Here is a 19,726-nt window from a genome sequence, read left to right as displayed (position 1 = left end):
CAGTCTTTCTTGTGATTAACTCACTCCTGGGTCTGAAAAAATGTCACAACAGAATTCATAAAGAATTGTGCACATATAACAGAGGCAGAGAATACATCCTTCTCTGGTGTTGAATTTATATAAGCTTAGTGACTACAACATAAGTGGATTTTAGTGGCTGTAAAATTAGATTCAAATCATCCTACAAGAGTAGGACATGTAAAGTATTTCTATGAAAATCCAGTCTGTCAGTCTCATAACAAAATTTTTTATAGTATTTTCTTTTGGGATTTTATATAAAACTCTGTCAGACAGATATAAATAATTGTCTGGTGTGTTGATGGTTGCTACTAATGACACCTTTGATAGTAACTTTATCTATAAAAGTGCCTAATTCTTGCAAGGCTTGGTTTTGCAGTAAAAATATAAAATGTGTTTTTCCCAGTGCTGTTCAAAATAGACATCATTAAAGTAAAGTCTCCAGAGAATTCTCAAGGCTCAGTTAAATTACCTTTTGGGTATTAGGTTGTAGAAGCTATTTGTAATTTCCAAAAGTATTGTAGAGTAAGTACATAATCAAGAAGTATGAAATCCCTTGTTCTTCAATGCATTTCTATCTCAGTCCTCTCTCAGTTCTCTATGTAACCATTTTATATTTTTACAATGTCAATGAAAGAATGACATGAAGGTTGAGTATTTGTGAGATTTCCTGGGAATAAATTCCATGCAACTCAATAACCTAATCGCTGAAGGTCATATAGCCTCATCAAGTTTGCATTCTTTAACCACAAAAATCTATGTATTCCATAATCTTCCTATCTATCCTTCCAATTTCAGTCTTTTTTGTTTCCACATTGTCTGCCAGATAGGTTAGTGGTCTTGTCAGCTGGACTGGCTGATTTATGACTCTGGATTATGTAGCACTCTTCATTATGCAGAAATGCAGGTTGCAGGTAACAGGTAGGAATTGTTTGGGGGGATATATTCAGTGCAATGCAAAGATGTTTTATTTCAGTGTAGTGACATTGCAAGAATTAAATTAATTCCTAATAACTCAAGGCACTTGCAAGGTATGTGCTGAAAGAAGGATGAGGGAAAGTAATGGGAGTTTCACTTTAAACATATGTCATTCTTGACAGCACTGAAAATATCTGAGTGTGGGATCGTTCAGTGACTCTTACAGACCCTGTTCTGGCCTAGCGCAGAGGAACATTTATGTTTTAGTAAGCAGAGTCTGTCAATATTTTTAAACAGACTTGAGAAACTATTTTCAAGTGGAAATATTGAACATATTACTAACTTTGTATGCAAAGAGATGGATATATTTAATTAAGTTCTGTACATCTGTTCACTACTTTAGCGTGAAGTATCAGTTGCCATTCTTGAAGTTATGCTTATTTGGTTATTCAACTCTGGGGAAAAAAGAAAAAATTGCTATAATTTTTTAGTTATCCCTTTTCCATTCCTTTTCATATTAAATAGCCATATTACAGTCTGCAGAATGAGTTTTCAACCTCTGACTGATAAATTATTTTAAAACTGTAACATTTCATAAAACTGCTCCATTTATACTTTCTGGCTGTGTGTATACAATGACCTGAAGTATAAGACAATGGAGAATACCACAATTTAAAAATTAAATCATTGGAGATGGATTAATTTGAGAAAATTTTCTGCAGAGTCAAATTTATAAATTTAATATTAATTTGCATTTGGTTTCTTTGTGTTATTCTACAGTTCTTTTTTTCTGAGTGATAGTGCAAGGATGTAACAACCTTCATACAATTCCATCCTAAAAGGAGCTTAATTTTTTGGTATTGGATGGGTATAGAACACAATGTATCCTTTGTCCTGTGCCATGGTTGTCATGAGAGCATCTGTCCCCAGAACACTGCCAGTTAATTTACTCTGTATGCATCAATAACGTGAGAGTTCTCACCCTCTTCTAGTGTCAAACCATTGCTAAATGCTACAGTTTCACTATTTTTGTCTTGGCCTGCTCATATCAATCGGAATACCTTTAAGACAAGGTTTTTGTCTTTCAGGTTTGCTTTGATCATTCCCAAATTACACAGTTCAAGTTTCATGACTGAAGTAGGAAAGTTGATAGCATACTGAGGCAGCAGCAGTTATGTATAATTTTTAAAATGGATTTATAATGGCCAGAAAAATAATGAAATTACTATTTCTTTGACACACTTTAGGACCCTACTCTAATATTCAGAATCTTCTTGTCTCACAAAAGCAATGGGACTTCTGATACCCAGCAGTTCTTGCTGTGATCCTAAGCCTATTTCTATTTTCACTCCAGAAACTGATACTTTAGTCTGTCCGTTAGTTTTTATTTATACTGGATTTATACTAGCAGCAGAACATAATAGAGTGAAAATCTGTTTGTTAAAGTTGTTTCCTTTTAAGCTTAAGTATATAGCACTAGAGCTAGAAAACAGGCAACATTGCTATTTTTGCCTTATTTCTTAAAGGTGTATTTATTAAGAACTGTCTCATTGTGAAACCCAATTCAATATATATCAGTTAAATAAGAGAAGGGTGAGGACATAGTGGCAGTGATGGCACAAGCCTTTGTTGTGTATTAGAAGCTGAAGTTTCAGGATTTTCAGTCAGGGAAAGTCAATAGAAAGAATGATACAGAAGCAATGCATGTGCAGTCATGGGGGTTTGTTCATATTTGGGTTTGTAAATTTTGCAAAATCATGAACAGAACTACAGGTTTCTCTTGGCACAAATGTTTAGATAGTAACATAGATTAGTTGATTCAGCATTGAGTTATATTAATGCTTAAATTAAAACAAAAATAGGCATTCAGATTTAAGGTTTTCAGCTGAAACTTGAGCTCATAAGGGAAGCCTTCAGTACTCAATTGTGTTTCATATCCAGGTTTCATAATCTGTTTTTTCTTAGAACAAATTATTTTACATCATAAATAGTATCTGTGAAACTACATGTATAATAAAAATGTTAAATACAGTACTGCTGATAGATGTTTTATTTCTGAATTCAGTGGGAAGTTTTCAATTTCAGATGTGCTCATTTTTGCATTTTAATTTCCTATTTTATGTATTGTGAAACCAGAATTCCAACTCTTTGGCTTGCATAGCTTTAAACAGTCTTCTTAAAATCTTCCTTAAGACTTAAAGAACTAAGGAAAACATTTGTGTCCTTGCTGGAGAGGATAGGAGGAGGAGTGTGTACAGTAATTTACCTTGCAGTCCCAGTTCTCTGATCATTTACACTTGGGGCATTTTGAAGCATACCACAGTTGTCGTTCTGCCCTTGAAGGGACAACTACATGAAATAGCAATGTGCATGCAGATTTCATCTTGGCATGCAGCCATGAAGCAGTATGTAGGATATGCTTGTGAGTGAGGACAATAATAGCTTTAGGAAGAGTTTGGGAAATGGTCAGAAAGCAGAACGACATGAAAAAGGCTATTTAGAATTTAAAAATCCTGGGATTGGGCTGTGTAGCAAATTAGAAGCATGTGTGTTTATGGAGAAGTGTGATTATAACTGAACTAGTAGAAACGTTGTTAAACCAAAGCATTATCAGGAAGACCAAATTTTAGACACAAGGGAGGAAAAAGAGCACTCTCGGATACTGAAGCAGTGCCCATATATGTATGTAACATGACTTCCTGACTTACAGTCATTTTTTTCCTGTCTGGTTATACAATCACTTTCTTAAAGTTAACAATTTTAAAATAATTTAGCTTCTGTTAATTCAATACTCTCTTTGGAAAGGTATCTAAAACTTCTCTTGATTGGCTGAATGTAGTGTTCCTTTCACTTTGACATTTTTGGTAGAAACTAGTCTGATATATCCAGCTTTTGACAGAAACTGTATTACCCTACTTTCTGCATTTTATTCAAAGTAAACTGAAATAGAGTAGTCCATAAATGTAGGTTCACGTGTAATTTATTGTTTATCTTGTATAAAATGAAACTTGCTCATCTTCAGTGTGTAACAGCCCCTCTCTTCCTCTTTGTTGTTAATAGTTAAAGATATTTTTCCCCAATTATTTTTTTTTTCCCTTCAACAAGGACTTCCAGCATTCTCTTATTGGCCTGTTCTTTTTTTGTTGTTGTTGTTGTTGGTAGTGGTGTTTTTTTGTGTTTGTTTTTTTTTTTTGTTATTTGTTTTGGGTTTGTGTGTATTTCTTTTTCTTTGACAATTAGTCTATTTTCCTATTATTTTCAGTTGTGAGACTTCTAATATTTGTCTTGAAATGCAGATTTATTGGGGAAGAGGAAGATTGTTGCCTTATAGGTTTTTATTCCTTTACTTGGAATAGGAGTTCCAGGTTGTACTAGCACTTGAACAAATGATTATATTAACACAAATACCCAAGACAGGACAAATATTATAGGCAATGATTTGCTGTAATTGAAGACAAGATAATCTTAGAATTTTATTTTTGTTTTCTCCAGAAAATACAAACAGAACTTATTTACTAAAAACATAAAGGTAACTTTTGGGAGGAAGAAAATGGTCCATGCAGCTAATGCTTTTACTATTGTAAAATATATGGAAAATATATGAATAGATGAGCTGAAAAAAAAAGTCATTAGGGAGCTTTTCCAACTTGACTTGTGGTTTCACTTCAAAATTTCCCTGAACAGCACAGATACAATTTTATTATTTAAGGTAATAAGAAATTCCCACATGCTACAGTATTACATGGTATCCTGAAAAGTTTTTCTGAAAGGACTGCATGCCTCCGTGGAAAATCATCACCCATCACCTTATGTCCTCTGCAGAAACTGCAGTGTCAGTTTAAAATGCTGTCACTCAGCATTTGCTTCACACAGTGGCAGAGGTAACAGAAGAGAGGGTGTGAACAGAACCATTCATGCAGTCTGCCTGTTGGCTTTCTGCATATCCAGTGGCTCAAGCAGATAATCATTAGCTTTGGTTGATACTGCCTCAAAATTTAACATCTCTTACATGAGCAGCTGATCATAGTCTGTCTGTGGCAAACTTATACAGGTGATGAAGAGACAAGATGCAATTCAAAAATACTCTCAGCCTGTATTCCTACAATCAGCTTTACAGTTTACAAAATCTAAAATTCAACATATGAAAATTGTATCGGTCTTCATTATTCATATAGTTACTGTGTGTGCCATTGCAAACATGTCATTTAAAAAATATATCCAAAAGCATGGTTTATTATAATTTGAGGTATAGCAATTGATGTTAAAATGACACTTAAGATTTTGCTTTGCTCTGCTTAGGTAGATCATTACCATTAAGCCTCTTTGTTGCACTTCTAAAGAAAATGTATGTAAAATACTAAGAGTCTGTCTGTGCAAATCTATACATATGTAAGTAGTTCCATGATCTATGTAAGATACTTTTACTCACATGGAGCAAGGACTTCAAAATCTGTGCTTAATATGATCTGTATATATCAGCACTACTCTTACACTATGTATTCTTTTCATGTGCATAAAGGTTACAACTTAACAATAGCATACTTCATATTCTACTTTTCAAAACAAGTAGAATGGATATTGTGTCTGTAGTGTTCTTGCAAATGTAACTTGCTTTTGATTACTTTTGATTCTTTATGAATTTTCTTCTCCAGGTATTTTCAGATCTTTCAATAGTGAGTGGTGCATCTGTTATTACGGTACAACCAGGTGACAAAGTTGCTTATACTTTGAATGTGTCTCCGTGGAAACGAGGAGTCTTTCAAGGTACAATATAGAACCCAAATATATAAAATATCCCTGTAAATTAGCAGATTAAACCTGCTTACATTTAATGATTGCATTTCTGTTCAACATGACCTTTCTTCTAGAATAAGGCTATAATTACTGGTAAAACTAGCTTTTAATGCAGCTCATATTTTTATTTGTAAAGGTCTATTACTGCTAAATATGTGGTCAGGTCCTTCAAAAATGCTGGCATATGTGCAACTTTATGCATTAAATTAGTTCCGTGAAATTTGATTTAATAATGATTTTGAACTATCGCCAAGTTCTTGGCTTTAAATTTAATTTTCCAAATTAAATAGCTGTTGAATAGCTGGTTACCTTAATGCTTCCAGAATCAAAGGTTTAAAGGCAGAATTTGATTCTTCCCCTAGACTAAAGTTCAACCTGTTAGCCACAAGGCAAGCTTGGCCTAGTACAACAAGAAAACTTCAATGCCTTCTCGCTATATTTGTATCCCTGAGAAAAAAATCAGTTTCTATGAAGAAGAAGAGTCAGCTTTCAATGAAACTTGTGACCATCAAGAGTCTTCACCAGGAAATACTGAAGATATACTATAATTTAACTTATGCCTTTTTTTTTCAGGCTTTAAAGATTTAGGAATATTCTCTTCTGGTTTAGAAAATCCCCAGTTCTTTTATATATGCTGAAAGTTTCAGTAGAAGAGGTTCCAAGGGATCTATCATACAGCAAATTAATACCAGGTGGTTATAGCCATGCCTTCAAAGGCATGGTGATGGCATGTTCAGATTGAAATCTCCTATGTTCTGTCATTCACCTAAATTCTATTATAATGGTTTGCATTATGTTTAGAATTATTACATCTTCACTAAGTGAGAAAAAGAGAGAACAATCAGTCTCTCTAGCCTGACAGAAAAGTTATTGGTTCAAAAGGTGGGAAACGATGTATGCTCTTTTTTTCCTTTCCTAGAAAACAGTTTATTTATTTTGTGCTTTAAAATAACTTCATAGAAGTCTGAAGTTATCCTTTGAAAAGAGACAGGGCCCAGTTATCTACCATCCACCTCCTGGCCCAGTGCTTGCTTTAATCACTACCTTAGGAAGTCATGTTCCTTCTTCCTCTGCAGTGGGGACAGTTTTGGTTGCATCACAGAGATCTGTGCATGTTCCCTAATCAGCTGCTGTACTAGAAAGAGGGGTGGAGGAAAGGAAAGCCACTGTCATAGTCTGAAGGACAGCTGATTTCACTCTCTGATGTTAGCTGATACAAACCTAACTATAAGGTGTTCTAGCTAAGGAACTGCTTACTTTGTGGATTCAGGTCTGCTTCATACTGTGCAAGGCTGGGAAGTAATATGTGTACCCAAAGAAGAATTTTCACCTTCTGGGAAACGTTAATGTCAAAGCTGAGATACATGTGCATTTTTGGCACTTTCAGGATTGTTCAGCAGCCAGCCTGAAGCTTGAGGATCACAGATTAGATGTAGGTGATTCAAGTGGGAATTAATTAGAACTCAGGACTTGTAGTCCTTTCTAGGTCAAGATACTAGAGATAAGGTATAATTTAAACCCCCGAAAAGAAAGGTACTCTTTATTCAGTTTGGTGAATTTGTTCAGAGGGAAGTAAATGACCCATGGGGACACAATGTTGACTAATTGAAAATAGAAAGCAGTGTTCAAAAGCTATCCAGTGAATGAATAAATCTTATTCTGTGTGGAAAAAAGAACAACTATTTGGATACCTATTGGACATCTCTGTCATAGTGCTACTGGATGATTTAAAATTTAAAACTCCTTAACTTGTAAGTACAAAACTTTGTAGCCTTGGCATTTTAGTACTGTTTTTGTCATATTAGAATAAACTCATGAAAGTACTTTCACCATACAAATTGCTGTACTGAGTAAATGGTCTGCATTTTTTCTTTACATTCAAAGTTCTTTTTGTTGCAAAATTATATAGCTGCAAAAATTTTTTTTTTTTTTTTCTTTCCTTCTTGCTATTTTATAATTGCTAAGCTGAAAATGGGTCCAGTTCTTTTCAAAAGTCTATTTGGAAGCATTCCAATAGAAGGCTAATATTATATGCTTCTGCTGGTTTGTAGCTTATGACAGCTTTAACGCTGAAATAATAGTTAATATCTCACACAAGATTCTGGCACTAGATAAAATTCCTTAGCAATCTATTTTCTAAATAATAGACCAATTTCCCTTAGGTTTGATAAAGCATCTTCTACTTATTACTTTATCTTTTATCAAACTCACTTCTGCTTTCCACAGAATAGACCAGAATTTTTCCAGAATAGAGAAAAGCTTTTAATGCTTGAACATTTCTTGTGCAAAAAATACATCGTTATAGTCAGTGTTCTTTCATCCATAAAATTTTTCTAAATTTTGTAAATAAGCTTTCTAATTTTATATATCATATTTCATTTACATTTTTAACTGTTTCTGTACTAAGTAAGCACCAGGCTTTTGTGCTACTTGGAACTTTTCCTTACATTGAGGAGAAAAGGCAGTATATTACATGCCGTGGCCTGTCAGACTGTAGCTGTAGGCCAGTTTTATTGAGATGATGAAGATTATGCCAATACATTCTGGCCTGCAGATGAATTGATTAAACTTATTTGTTTAACAGTTTTTTTCTGTTCAATAGTTGTGTGAAATCTGATTAAAAAAAAGCAACACAAAAAGCCCAACAAAAAGTTCCATTTCTTTCTTTGACAGAATTCTGCAAATTTCACTGATTGCTCTAATTTCAATGGAATCATAAAGTCATATGTGGGAGGAATACCTATCTTCTTGTAGCCATGGCTGTATTTTCAGGACCTGTCCATACCTTTGCTGTAAGCACTTTTCAACTGCATCACCATAACAAATGGAATCTAATTAATCTGTAATGAAGACAAAGCTAGAAGGATCTTCTGGTCGCTTGATTTTCATGAATGGCTCTGGCATACCTCCACTGCTGGGTCACTGGAGTTCACTGAAGGAGGGCTTCTCTATTCATACATGGCACTGCCTGACAAGACGGTCCACAGCATACCCTTTCCTTCTAGTGCATCCTAGTGCAGTTGCATACTTCTGTACGCTTTCATATCATGGTTTCATTGTCATATTAAGAACAGACAGTAAGAATTATAAATAAAAAAAAAATTCACCTTTTTATTAAATGCTACAAACCCATATAAGAATAGTAGTTGACAGCAGGATTTGCCACTTTCTCATTTCTCCTATGTATAAGTCTTAGCAATTAGTCTAATTTCTTTTCATTAACACAGGGAATAATTAATTTAGATGCAGAATAGCAACAAAAAGTAGGATATGCAGAAACTTTAGAATTTACATTTATCATTGTAGAGGTTTTCCCATTCAAAATAGAGATTATAAAGCAAATCTATTTTTTGTCAGTAGAAAAATTGCCAGATGAAAAACAGCTAGCATGAATTGCAGTCATATTTTTAATTTATAGAATCATAGAACAGTTAGGGTTGGAAAGGACCTTAAGATCATCTAGTTCCAACCCCCCTGCCATGAGCAGGGACACTTCCCACTAAACCATGTCACCCAAGGCTCTGTCCAACCTGGCCTTGAACACCGCCAGGGATGGAGCATTCACAACCTCCCTGGGCAACCCATTCCAGTACCTTGCCACCCTAACAGTAAAGAACTACTTCCTTTATCCAATCTAAACTTCCCCTGCTTAAATTTTAACCCGTTACCCCCTGTCCTGTCACTATAGTCCCTAATGAAGAGTCCCTCCCCAGCATCCCCAGAGGCCCCTTTCAGATACTGGAAGGCTGCTATGAGGTCTCCATGCAGCCTTCTCTTCTCCAGGCTGAGCAGCCCCAACCTTCTCAGCCTATCCCCTTCATACAGGAGGTGTTCCAGTCCCCTTATCATCCTCATGGCCCTCCTCTGGACTTGTTCCAACAGTTCCATGTCCTTTTTACATTGAGGACACCAGAACTGTACACAATACTCCGAGTGAGGTCTCACAAGAGCAGAGTAGAGGGGCAGGATCACCTCCTTCGACCTGCTGGTCATGCTCCTTTTGATGTAGCCCAGGATACGGTTGGCTTTCTGGGCTGCAAGCACACACTGAAGGCAGTTCATGTTAAGTTTTTCATCGACCAATACCCCCAAGTCTTTCTCCGCAGGGCTGCTCTGAATCTCTTCTCTGCCCAACCTGTAGCTGTGCCTGGGATTGCTTTGACCCAGGTGTAGGACCTTGCACTTGGCATGGTTAAAATTCATGAGGCTGGCATCAGCCACCTCACAAGCATGTCAAGGTCCCTCTGGATGCCATTCCTTCCCTCCAGTGTATCAACCGAACTACACAGCTTGGTGTCATCGCCAAACTTGCTGAGGGCACACTCAATCCCACTGTCCATGTCACCGACAAAGATGTTGAACAAGACCGGTCCCAATACCCATCCCTGAGGGACATCACTCGTTACTGGTCTCCAGCCGGACATTGAGCCATTGACCACAGCTCTTTGTGTGCGGCCATCCAGACAGTTCTTTATCCACCGAGTGGTCCATCCATCAAATTGATGTCTCTCCAATTCAGAGACAAGGATGTCACGCGGGACAGTGTGGAATGCTTTGCACAAGTCCAGGTAGATGACATCAACTGCTCTACCCCTGTCCATCAGTTCCGTAGCCCCATCATAGAAGGCCACCAAATTGGTCAGGCAGGATTTCCCCTTAGTGAAGCCATGATGGCTGTCACCAAGCACCTTGTTGTTTTTCATGTGCCTTAGCATGCCTTCCAGGAGAATCTGCTCCAAGATTTTGCCAGGCACAGAGGTGAGACTCACTGGTCTGTAATTCCCTGGGTCATCCATTTTCCCCTTCTTGAAAATGGGGGTTATATTTCCCTTTTTCCAGTCATTGGGAACTTCACCTGACTGCCATGATTTCTCAAATATGATGGCCAGCGGCTTCGCAACTTCATTTGCCAGCTCCTTCAGGACCTGTGGATGGATTTCATCAGGTCCCATGGACTTGTGCACATTCAGGTTCTTAAGATGGTCTCGAACCAGATCCTCTCCTACAGTGGGCCTAAGGTCTTCATTCTCACAGTCCCTGCGTCTGCCTTCCAAGTCTTGGGTGGTGTGGTCAGAGCATTTGCCAGTAAAAACTGAGGCAAAAAAAAAAAGTCATTCAGAGCCTCAGCATTCTCCAAATCCAGGGTAGCCAGGTCTCCTGATAGCTTCCGGACAGGGCCCATGTTGTCCTTAGTCTGTCTTTCATTTGCAATGTAACTATAGAATCCCTTCCTGTTACCTTTCATATCCCTAGCCAAGTTTAATTCTATCTGGGCCTTGGCTTTTCTAACCTGGTCCCTAGCTTCCCAGACAACATCCCTGTATTCTTCCCAGGCCTCCTGTCCTTGCTTCCACGTATTATAAGCCTCTTTTTTCAACTGAATTTTCCTCAGGAGCTCCTTATCCATCCAATGAGGTCTCCTGGCCCTCCTGCTGCACTTGCCTCTGGTTGGGATGCAACACTCCTGAGCTTGCAGCAGGTGATTCTTGAATATAAACCAACAGTCTTGGGCCCTCCTGCCCTCTAGGGCTATATCCCATGGAACCTTACTGAGCAGGTTCCTGAAGAACCTCATCTCTTTGGTAGAGCTTTTTTGAGGCAGCAACTATGAATCTACTTCATTGGTCAGAAAAGAGGTAAACATAGAAACCCTCCTGCTCCCAAGACCTCTACTTAGTCAGGTCATATTGGTATATTTAAACCACAAGCTCAACATTTCTATATCTTTTCATAATTTGTGATGAATTCCATAGCTTTCTGGTCTTGTTTTCAGTTAAAATATTGTGATATGTTGGGGTTTTATCATCTCTCTGCACCAGAAAATAATCATGTACAAACCAGATCTTTCAAACAGTCCATTAAAGTTATACAGAAAAGAAAAAGTTGAATATTTCTTGCTTTTTTTAATTGAATTTGGGGTTGGGGTATTGTACTATATAGCCAATGAGTCAGTCTAACAAACCAGATCTTTCAAACAGTCCATTAAAGTTATGCAGAAAAGAAAAAGTTGAATATTTCTTACTTTTTTAAATTGAATTTGGGGTTTGGGTATTGTACTATATAGCCAACGAGTCAGTCTAACACGTGGTGTTGCGTTTAAAATTTTATTGGGAAATAGAACAGCTTGCCTTCTTTTAAAGGGTTGCATCTTCTCTGAAACAATATAAAACAAGGCTTCAGTATTAATATGTGGACAGAAGTTGTATAAAATGTTTAAAGAGTGGACAGTAAATCTTCAGACTTTGGTTTTGACCAAGAAACATTTAAAGCAATGTTGTATCAGCAAAAAGAAAACCTGCACAGTTACGTAATTTTTAATTATTAGTTTTCAGTGTCATTCTAGGAATACTTGCATTGTTGCTTTGACAAGTTTAATGTTATATATATATGCCAAATGACAGCTGAGGAGTGGTGTTTTCTGACTTACTTAATGGTGGCATAATAGTCTGGTCAATTGAATCAGTGGGAATTATGTCTTTGTGATGTTGTCAGCCATGATAATTTGGCAAGTTATGTTATATAACATATGGCACACAAGAGCAACTAGGTGTAAGAAAAAGATCCCCAAACATTGGGGACTGTTGTGCATGAACAAATTCTCATTTGTCAGTTGCTTTTCAGTATCAATAAGGTAACAGAAGATGCTGCTGGCATTACTGACAACAGTGTAAGCAACAGTGGATTCTGCAGGATGGCAGTGCGTACACCGCAGAAAACCTAAAACTTCCTGTGTCAAAGCTGTTTCATAACATAGGAGCCAGTTCAGCAGAACTTTATGAAAAATGTAAACATGCTTATTTGTTATTTTAAATCTGTCATTTTTGATGCAGTGGTGTTGCACCTGTCCAATTTATTTTTAATTGTCTCATAGGGTGCTAGGGACTCTTTATTACTCTTCATTGTATAAAACTCTTTTTCCTGTCCTGCTAAGCACCTTTTTGTTGGAATATTTTGTAGTCCATAATTTGAATAAATATATATATGTGTCATCAGCTATCTTAATCTCCAGTAGTGGTCATTGGATTATGCTATTCACTCCTGAACCATGAGAGCAGTCTACTTAGGAATACTTCCTACATTAATAATATTAATGCACTTTTTTTTGTTGTTGTTATTTATGAAAGAAAAGTTATGAATATTTTAAGACTGAGCAGATAAACTGAGTTTAAAAATGTATGCCATCTGTAGTAATCTCATTATTTTTTATTGAAGTATGACAGATTTAATTGGGTGCCTTGTGGAGCTCTGAATGCATTACATCAATCCAGTTACCTTTATTGATCAAGATTTTAGCCTCATTTTTATCAATTCTGTTTGTTTGAGATCTGTTTTCCACAAAGAAGGAAAATTGAGTGTCAGCAATAATAGTTCAATTCTTCACTGATTTCTTGATGTTACTATTGTTGGATTATCAGCAAAGTGGTTTAGCATTTCAAGTAGTATTTTAGTTACCATATTTCTTCCACTAGCTCTTGAAATATTCTTGAGGATTAGTAATTTACATATCTGGAACTTTTCAAGCGTTCCAAGTTTTGCTGCACATAGAAATTCATTATTCAGAGTTCTTTGGCCAATTACTTTGGTGCTTTTGAGAGCATGTTTTGTGCAGAGCCAAAAAAGTTATGTTTGGTTTACCTTCCTTCTACTGACTTATGAAATAAAAAATTTAAAACTGTGAACACTCATGTCCCTTTCCTTTCTGTCACATGCATAAATGCACAGCGCAGTATTTTGAAATTGTCACTGGAAGCAAGAACTATAAGGAAAAATTACTTACATTTGAAAAGAAGCATAGCAAAAATTTTCATATAATTGTTGGCATCTTTCAAGTATATTGGTAGTTAGGATAGTATTTAAAATTAATGAAGTCTTTCTCTTGCACTTTTCTTCTCTCTAATATTGTGCTGCAATAGACCAAGATTATAGGATTATATATTGAGACATAAAATCAGATTAATTAGTAATCCTAAAATCCACTAGCCATCAAACATGTCCTCTTACATTAATATTTATATACCTTGAGCATTTTCCTCAGACTTCATTCCCATGAGCTGTAATAATACCATAACGGTTATATTTTTTTATTTTAGTTACACAACACTTTTAGGAGAAAAAATGGTTAATTTCCTTGGACTCAAGATGTAATTTTTTATTACCATAAATTATATTTGCATGGCTGACACCTGGAGTGGAAGCTTTATTTCATTTTTTATTAGTTTTGGAGTGAAGAAATACTCATACACGTCTGGCAGTGTGTTTTATGAAGCTAATGCCCTGCCTAATATAACACCTGCTATCTATTTGGTTTAGGTGTAATTTCATTTGTTGCTGAAGTTGAAGACCAACAGCAGTCTCGACATAACAGATCACCAGAGAAGACAGATGGTGAACAGGCCCTTCAGAAATTGTCAGCAGAGACGCCACAAACTGTTGATGCAGCAAACATGGGTATGTTTGTTACTATGGTTAAGTAAGTTTGTATAAATTTATATCATAATTTCTTTTTAAACTGAATGTGTCTTTAGTATGCCAGGTCATATGCCTGCAAACAGTATTAAGTCAAATGTTTCTTTCAGGCATATGTGAAACTTCTCCCTTTATGATATCTGAAGAATTGTAATGAATTTTAAGCTCAGATTTTATTTATTTATTTTTTTTTATAGTCACATCACTGAATTTCACTTCTTGTTGGAGAGGGGCAGCATTTATGAAATGCTTTCTTTTAAAAGTTTCCAATAATATTAATAGTGCTGATGTCAAAGCAGGCTGTTTCTGACATTCATATTGCTTCACTTCATTGCACTGTAAAAAAACTTTCTTTTAACTGTCAGTCATAGAGAGTCCTTTGGTCAATTAAAGTTAAATCTAGGAGAAAATTCCAGAATATCCAGTTAAATTCAGATTGTCACCTCCTAGTTTCTGCATAATTTTTGAGTTTTTAAGTGTTCCTGCAGAATACTTTTGTAATTACAGATGTGCACCACAAAGGTAGGGATTTTGTTTGGGTTTATTTGTTGGGGTTTTTTACATTAATTTAGCCTTTTTTTTTCCTGTACATTTGCAAGTAAAGCTTTGACTATGGAATTAACTGTGCTTTTTATGCTTTTAATACCTAATTTGGAATATATTTAAATTATCCATCATTATTATGTTACATGGCTAAAGCATATTTCTTACATGAAAAGCTATCAAGGAAAGTTCTTTTTGACCTGAAAAAGAAGATGTTTTAATCAATATTTAGTTTTTAGGAAATGGAGAACAGCTTGCAACTCAAGATCTTTTAGTTTTCTTTAAAACTGTATTTTCACTTCAACAGAATTTATCTTGTTTTAAAATGAATTTTAAAAAGGATTAAATTAAGGTGATAGATGCAGGAAAAGGAGTAGATATAAGAATTAGCAGATTTCAAGATGTTAGCAGGAAGTAATATAAAAAAAAAATCTAGGCTGGTGCCAAGCATATCTCTACTGAATCTTCAATATCTACTGAAAGCCTGAATCACAGAATCATAGAATAGTTATGGTTGGAAAGGACCTTAAGATCATCAAGTTCCAAGCCCCCCTGCCATGGGCAGGGACACCTCACACTAAACCATATCACCCAAGGCTCTGTTCAACCTGGCCTTGAACACCACCAGGGATGGAGCATTCACAACTTCCCTGGGCAACCCATTCCAGTACCTCATCACCCTAACAGTAAAGAACTTTCTCCTTATATCCAATCTAAACTTCCCCTGCTTAAATTTTAACCCGTTACCCCTTGTCCTGTCACTACAGTCCCTAATGAATCATAGAATAGTTAGGGTTGGAAAGGACCTTAAGATCATCTAGTTCCAACCCCCCTGCCATGCGCAGGGACACCTCACACTAAACCATATCACCCAAGGCTTTGTCCAACCTGGTCTTGAACACTGCCAGAGATGGAGCATTCACAACCTCCCTGGGCAACCTATTCCAGTGCCTCACTACCCTAATAGGAAAGCATTTCCTCCTTATATCCAATCTAAACTTCCCCTGTTTAAGTTTGAACCCGTTACCCCTTGTCCTGTCACTATAGTCCCTAACGAAGAGTCCGTCCCCAGCATCCCTATAGGCCCCCTTCAGATACTGAAAGGCTGCTATGAGGTCTTCAGGCAGCCTTCTCTTCTCCAGGCTGAACAGCCCCAACATTGAATTGAGGACATTGTTCTTAGATAGAAAATCCAAGTTCACTGTTTGCTATTATTATTGATAAGCCTTTAACTTAGTTTGATTCCCTGTTAACAATGTGAAACTGACAGATCTACTTATGCATTTGGAATGTGTTTTTCAAATATGTCGGTGGGTGACTAGGAACAGCAATCTTCCATCTTACCTTTAAAACAACCAACGGTTTCTGGTCATTTCATCAAATACTGTTGTCTGTCACAGCCATTCATTTGTACTAAACATCTATAACTTTTACAGCTGGGGAAAGTATCTGCTGAAAATGCGTAAATAGAAGTGAAATGTAACAAGGTGTGATATAATTTATATAATAGTACTAGTGTATTCTGAAATTATTTCAAAGGGGAACTAACAGTCTTATCTTTATCCTACACAGTTTTGTTTTACATCTATATTGTTACTGTAGTTTTTAATTAAAGATAATTATTCTATGGCTTTTCAGAGTAGAATGACTGATGGATATTTCTGTGTTTTTTCTTAATTGCAAGGTGCACACCACTAGTAGAATGCAAACCACTTGCATTAGACCAGAGATCACACACTGAAGATATCCCCAAGGATACCTGTTACCAACCTGGGCTAACAGAAAATAGTAAATTTCTGATGTAGTGGAAATTAATATACAAACTTGATTTAGTAGCAGCCAAAACAAGTGTGAGGTTGCCCATAGCTGAATAAGGTTAGAAAAAGATTTCTAATGGTAAACATATGTCCACCAGACATTTTTGTCTTGCTGTCACTCAGTGAAAATTATTCCTTTTAAACAAACTAGAAACGATTACCTTGTTATACACACCTTAACATTCAATATCATCTTAAGATTGATAGCTTGGCTTCATGAGCGAAGATTTGGGAAGGGCTTTACCCACACTAACTACAAGCATGATGACCAAGGGCATGTGGATAGGCAAATCTGGTTGGAAAAAAGGCTGCTTAGGCAATCAGGAAGTTTCCAACCTGGACTGTTATCTCCTGGGGCAATCTCAATAGACCAATGTCCTGATCCGCCAGCATGCAAGGTTGGATCTGCAGGTTCCAATGCACCTTGGCCCCTGCCGTTTTGACCCTCGCCTGTCCATACAGACAAGTGAGAGGAAACCCTTCCAGCTGCGCAGTGGATTTTTTTAGGTGAGTCTTGTTTAGAATGCATGGGTAAAGCCCTTCCCGAATCTTTGTTAGTGAAGACAAGCCATCCTCATAGGAGAAGGAAAACTCCTAACTTCAAACCCGGGCAGATGGTGCTCATCTAGCCTTGTAAGATCTTCCATCTAAGAGAAGGACACTCTTACAAAACCTACAACCTGAGGACTTTGCTGTCACCGTCCTAGCTAGCTAGGCCACGGCAGATAAACTTCAGGTGTAAAGGTGAGGCCAGTTCTTCTTAAGATACACACATTTAATATACATCTTAATTATACATGTATTTAACCTTTTTCTTCCTCCAAATGACATCGTGGCTATTACCGTAAAAGGTGATAATTTCTAGAATAGTTTTCATATATTATTTTAATAACATCTACGAAAATCACTTATTATGCTCTTCCAAAATGCATAATTTGTTTATGATCTCTTTCTCCTTCAGATGTAGCTAAGAAAAAACATGTTTAGTGATTGCAGTGAAAACCCCTGATACAAGAATCCTTATGACAAATCCTGTTTATGCTGCCTTATACTAGGGGAAGAAAAAGAAAAAATCCAAAACTACATCTGCAGTGCAGATGTAGTGACAGGGGCTTGCCCCTTTCCAAACTGATGTGGGTTTTTAGGTCTTTCCAAAGCATATTTCTGTCTTTTGAGAAAAGAGGTCCGAGGGTTTTTTCTCATGGGAGCCAGAAGTGAAACAAGACTAAGTGGTTGCTAAGACTGAAAGTAGGATGCAGCTGGTCTTCCATGTAAGATTTATTTTTAGATATTTCTATATATGAAGTGCTAGAATCATAAATTGGTATTAGTCATTAATAGATATTTGCTTCACAGTCTGCTGAATTGTCAAAATTCCCTTTCAAAGTAGAGGAAATTTTTCTACTCTACTATGGATCCTGTGGTAACTTCTTAAATTGAACTGTCCTTGCACAATTGCCCCTGTTTTGCACTATTTGCTGTATAGCATGTGTGCAATAGGGAGGATGTTTGGCTCAGCTTCTGCTAGACCAGCTCAGCCCTCCTCAGGTATCTGTTCCAACAGCTCCCCTGTAAAGAGGAGTCAAGAGTGAGAAGCTGGTGCAGTTGCTGCAGTGGCTGAGATTTGCACTGCAACTGCAAATCCCCCTTTATTCTTCCAGAATCCCTTTCTCCACCAGCAAGCCTTAACACAGAGCTGGCATTTAAGCAAGAGCTTTTAATGTCCCTGCCAGTGGTGATGTCTCACAGAGCTGAGCACTACAGATGCAGAATATTTGTTTGTAGGACACAGGAATTTTGCACGTGCTGTTGTCTTATTCTGGCTGCCCTGAGCATTGCTTTTATCAAAAGATTATATTTCCCATTGTGTTTGTCTTACGGAATGCATTTACATTTTTATACCATTGCCAAGTTTTTTTGATTTCTTTGTACTTGAATAACATCAAAAAGATACGCTACTTATGAATAAGCCATAATAAAAAAGCACAGTCCCAAGGGTTAGGCCAGACATTCATTCTGGCAAAGCCTGTTTTAATTATCTTTTTAAAGCTAATTTGTGATTCAACCAGGCCTTCAATGACTCATAACATTTCCCAGTCTACATTGTCGCTGTAGTTCTCAGAGTATGTTTCTGGCAGTTTAGTGTCTTTCTTGTGGTCTTCAAAAAAGCCTGTTTTCAAGTGAGTTCCTTGAGGAACTGACACCTTTGAAAAGTAATGATTCTTGCATATGTGGTCCTTCCAGACTTTCAGACCTGAAATCAATCCCTGAAAGCTGAACATTTGTTAGTAACACACTGGGGTATTCACATATGGAGGATATTGAAATAATTTCTTTGTGCTAGTAACTGTTGAAGGTGATTAAGAGGAAAGCAGTACTCAGGATGGCAACACTTTAAAATAAGACTTTGCATTTATTCATGATAATGTTTTTAAAAGATTGTAAGAACTGAGTATACAATGGTAAATATTAGGATTTATTAAGTATTAATGGAGTAACATGATTAATATACTTTTAACATATTCAAGTTATAATTGATATATCTCATATGCATATTTATTTCTGGAATTACTATCTAACAGGAATATCCTTAAAAGTTATCTACCTCATAAATAAATTTTGATTGTGTCATTAAGCTATTTTTCAGTCTAATCTGCACACTGTATATTCAAGCATATTGTACTCCACCATCAGATTAGTTTGTTCTAATTGAGTCACTCTCTTCAGGAAAAAAAAGATACAGAAAAAATATCCAAAGAAAATTACCTCTGTGTAAACTGCATGCATATTTAAAAATGTAAAATACCAAAGAAGGCTTGTTTTTTTTTGATACCATTTTAGCATTTGCATCTATGCTTATGCTGGTGCATACAAGCTTTTGGGGACATTTTAGCATATGCAGAATATTAAGGATTAGGCGGTTTTATGTTTTTTTTCCTCTGTCAAAAAGAATGTTCAATTGTTAGTTTTCTCAGTAGGTGTCCTACTGCAGTCTGCTAAGTGTTAACTCATTTTCCTGTGCTCTTTTGAGACTTGCAACAGCTTGATTCCCCTAATAAACTAACCCGTTATTCTGAAACAATTCAGATGTAGCAATGCTTCAAGGTCCTATGGCCCACGTGGAATTTTGTGGGGCATGGTATGTGTGCAATTAAAAATCTGTGCAATCA

At 36.5% G+C, this 19,726-nt stretch overlaps 1 protein-coding gene across 1 annotated transcript in view; it reads left to right on the top strand.

Annotated features, from left to right (window-relative positions):
• The window catches only part of CFAP47 (cilia and flagella associated protein 47), a gene marked incomplete at its 5' end in the record, with an annotated part of 281,148 nt that overhangs the window by 146,942 nt on the left and 114,480 nt on the right, over positions 1-19,726 (top strand). Inside the window, 2 exons of the mRNA XM_062608026.1 lie at positions 5,589-5,700; positions 14,041-14,178. Coding sequence (XP_062464010.1) covers positions 5,589-5,700; positions 14,041-14,178 — 250 coding nt within the window. The remainder of the gene's footprint in view (positions 1-5,588; positions 5,701-14,040; positions 14,179-19,726) is intronic.

The sequence above is a fragment of the Pezoporus occidentalis genome, unplaced genomic scaffold (genome assembly GCF_034315485.1).
Source record: "Pezoporus occidentalis ecotype Australia unplaced genomic scaffold, CSIRO_AGI_Poc_V1 ctg129, whole genome shotgun sequence".
NCBI lineage: Eukaryota > Metazoa > Chordata > Aves > Psittaciformes > Psittacidae > Pezoporus > Pezoporus occidentalis.
The sequence above is the reverse complement of the archived record's forward strand: the minus strand, read 5'-3'. Positions and strand labels throughout refer to the sequence as shown.